The 3315-nt window shown below is 61.7% G+C and overlaps 1 protein-coding gene across 1 annotated transcript in view; it reads left to right on the top strand.

Annotated features, from left to right (window-relative positions):
• Positions 1–548: 548 nt before the first annotated feature.
• LOC307069856 (olfactory receptor 3A1-like) overlaps positions 549–3315 on the top strand; it is a gene marked incomplete at both ends in the record, with an annotated part of 4884 nt that continues 2117 nt past the window's right edge. The window contains 5 exons of the mRNA XM_079728157.1: positions 549–569; positions 961–1185; positions 1235–1352; positions 1968–2058; positions 2154–2287. Of these exons, the coding sequence (XP_079584283.1) occupies positions 549–569; positions 961–1185; positions 1235–1352; positions 1968–2058; positions 2154–2287 (589 nt within the window). The remainder of the gene's footprint in view (positions 570–960; positions 1186–1234; positions 1353–1967; positions 2059–2153; positions 2288–3315) is intronic.

Below are 3315 nucleotides of genomic sequence, written 5' to 3'. Positions count from 1 at the left end.
ATACGTGGACCCTGAGTGCCCAAGGGCCAGTACAGGCAAACGATGAAACGGCAACAACAAAGTGGTGACCACTGAAGAAAGCAATGCCCTAGGGAAGGACGCCAAGGACAGGACACATAAGTTAGGGCTAGGCCCCTGTGGACTGCTGACGCTGAACTTAAAAGCGCACAGAGTGCTGCAACATGTGAACCACACAGGAAATCTTGTTCACACAGAGCATGATGGAAGTTCGGAGTTGGTCAAAGTCTTCACCACTCAATCGGCTAAAAGGGAGGGAAAAATAAAATTCAGGTTCGTGTGGAGGAGCGCGTCCCTCCCTGTCCCCCCACGCCGACAATCCCAGAGCAGCACACTTCTTCTTTAGGCTTAACCCTCCCTTACAGCTCCACCAGGCCTGAGCTTGGCTCTGGCCACTTGCCACCACCCCCTCCCCAGCCCCCTCTAGAACTAACACGACCAGGACGCGGCCCTCCACGTTGAGCTCCTTCTGAATGGACCCTGGGACTCGAAAGTATACAGTCAGCAACTCGTGGGCGATCTCCGCGTCCATGTGCGTTGGGAAAAGCACAGTAAGGGTGCTGGTGGAGATACGGTTAAGGCACCATCCACACTACTGATTTCGCCTGTGCGTCAGGCTTCCTCCTCACTGAGACCAGCCTTCACACCCCACCCCCAGGCTTCTCCCCGAGACCACCCCTTAGGCCGTCCACACCTCCCACCCTATACACTGAGGCCACCCTGGACATCACCACCCCTACCCTCTGGTTTCCCTCAGGTCGGTTTTCCCCACCACCATCCCGTCAGCCCAGACCACCCTTGGCCCATACCCTGCAGCTGCCCAGACTTCCCTCCTTCTACACTTCAGGCCCCACCGCCTGCAGCCCCTGCCCCCAAACCACCTCCAGCCCCGCCCCTGGCCGCCCGGAACACTGGGGCTCCTGAAAACGGATACCACTGTAGCGCCTGCTGACCCGCATCTCCGTCCCCGCCTGCTGCGTCTGTACGTGGCCCTGCTGCGAGGGGTGCCCACTGGACCTGCACAAGGCCACCGGCTGCGCCACCTGCCTCTCCGGCGACGCCAGGATTGTTAGCGTCTCCAGGGTCGCCAGGATTGACTGGGTCACCAGGGTCACCCTGGTCGCCACGTGCTGCTCCCTCTGCAACGGCCGCGGCGCCTTCGCCTTCGTCTGCTGCCCTCATGGCTCCTCCACCATCTGCCTCAGACTCCATCTAGAACCGCTTCCACCCTCCCTACGAGCTGGGGAAGAACAAAACGCTCCCTTACGAAACTCAACCGTCTAGCGCCCCGAGCTACTCGGGATTCCCAGAGCGCCTGCGCAAACAGACCCCTGGTAACGCCTCCTGACTCGTGATTGGTTCCCACCGACAGAGCCTGCAGGCTCTCCAGCCAACGGGCGCCCCTGTATGAAGCTCCACACCTCAGAGCGCTGTGTAACCCCAATGAGCCTGCACAAACAGACACCCACACGGTCTGGTCCCTCTAACCGGTCTACCTCAGGCCCAGACACCCCGGAAGCGGCTTAGCCATGAGGCCTCCAGGTGACGCTCCTCCCCTTAGTGTGGCTGGGGCTCCCCAGTGCGCATGTCCAAACAGACCCGTGCCCCTCCTCCTAAGGCCTTTGTGTATGTAACTTTCCCTGCCAAGCCTGCAAACCCCAGGCGAGCCCCGTGCACTTCGAAGTCTGTGTCGATGCCAGCCCGGCCAACTTCACATGTGACCAGCCTGCTGAGCGCAGGTCCCCGTCATCGAGTTCTGGAAGGGAGTAGGGCACCTCTGGGCCAGGCCCGGCCAGCCCTCTGGTCGCCCACAGGTAGTTCAAGTCGGCACATGCACGCACGCGCGCGTGTGTCGGGGCCGGCCCTGGGGGCATGAGGCCAGGGATGCAGAGCGGCGGTGCCTGCCCGCCTGGGGAGGGAAGCGGGGAACTGCTGCTGGGCCCACTGAGGTGGCGTGGGGCCGGGCCGCCGGCGGCTCCAAGGCTCCCGGGACACAGACTGCAGCGACTCCAGGCTGCAGGCTTGGCCCGGGCCGGCCAGGTGCGTGGGGGAGACCGGCTGGACTCAAAGGTTGTGGCGGGGGGGTGGGGGGCGCCCTTTGCTGGCACAGCCCTCATGGCCTTTCCCTCCCCCAGGAACAAAGTCTTGTGGCTCTCCGGGGGGCTGGAGGTTCCAGGGGCCCTCAACTGGGAGGTGACCCCTGTGTCTGCTGTCCTGCTGGCTGCTGCTCTACTTCTGTGTCTGGAAGGGATTCAAGTCAACCGGAAAGGTACAGCCGGGGTGACGGCAGGCCTGGGGGCAGCACTGCCTGGGGGGTGGGGGGTGTCTGCCAGCGACCACTGCTGCCACGGGAGGAGACTGCACCAGGGCCAGAGCCCGAGGAGGGGCAGGGACTTCAGTCCGGGCCACTTGATCCCACCCCCTGGCTGGAGAGTCCTCCCCACCCTGCGCCTCCAGGCCCGGCAGCCTTCCCTCCCGAGTGGAGGGGGAGAGGCGCCGGCAGCGGGTGCCCCTTCCCTGCGGTGGGGGGCATCCCTGGCTCGCCTTCCCTCCCTTCCAGTTTCTCTCCGTTGTGGCTCTGAGTCAGTTTTTGAACGTCTCGGTACACCCGGTCTACGCCTGTCTCTCTCACCTGCCTGTCTGCCCTCGGGGACCCAGCAGGGAGCCTGGACACATGGCTCCCTCAGGGGCTCCCTGTCAGGTTGGGGAGACATATGTAAGAACAGTTGTGCCGTAGAACAGGGCTCACCGGATGAAGGTTGGAGTAGATGGCGAGGGGCCAAGCCACAGAACTCAGCAAGGTCCACCCTCTGGCTACTGGACTCCGTAGTAATAGCTGGCACTTCCTATGTTCCATACACTGTTTCAAGTGCTTTCCGTGTATTAGTGCATCATGTAGGTTTTCAGACAATATTGCCAACGTCAGTCTCCTGTCTCCCATTTTGCAACTCTCCTCCAAACAGATTAAACACACCCACTCTCTCCCCAACACTAGCGATTCAAAGTCTTACCCTTCTCCGGGGGTTGTCCCTTCCATCTCTAATTCGAGCAGATACATGCACCCCAGTGTTCATAGCAGCACTATTTACAATAGCCAAGACATGGAAGCAACCCAAACGTCCATCAACAGTTAATGGATAAGGGCTTCCCTGGTGGTGCAGTGGTTGAGAGTCCACCTGCCGATGCAGGGGACGCGGGTTTGTGCCCCGGTCCAGCAGGATGCCACATGCCGCGGAGCGGCTGGGCCCGTGGGCCATGGCTGCTGAGCCTGCACGTCTGGACCTGTGCTGCGCAACG

This window comes from Hyperoodon ampullatus, assembly GCF_949752795.1.
Source record: "Hyperoodon ampullatus genome assembly, chromosome: X".
Lineage (NCBI taxonomy): Eukaryota > Metazoa > Chordata > Mammalia > Artiodactyla > Ziphiidae > Hyperoodon > Hyperoodon ampullatus.
This window is presented reverse-complemented; position numbering and strand designations above follow the sequence as displayed.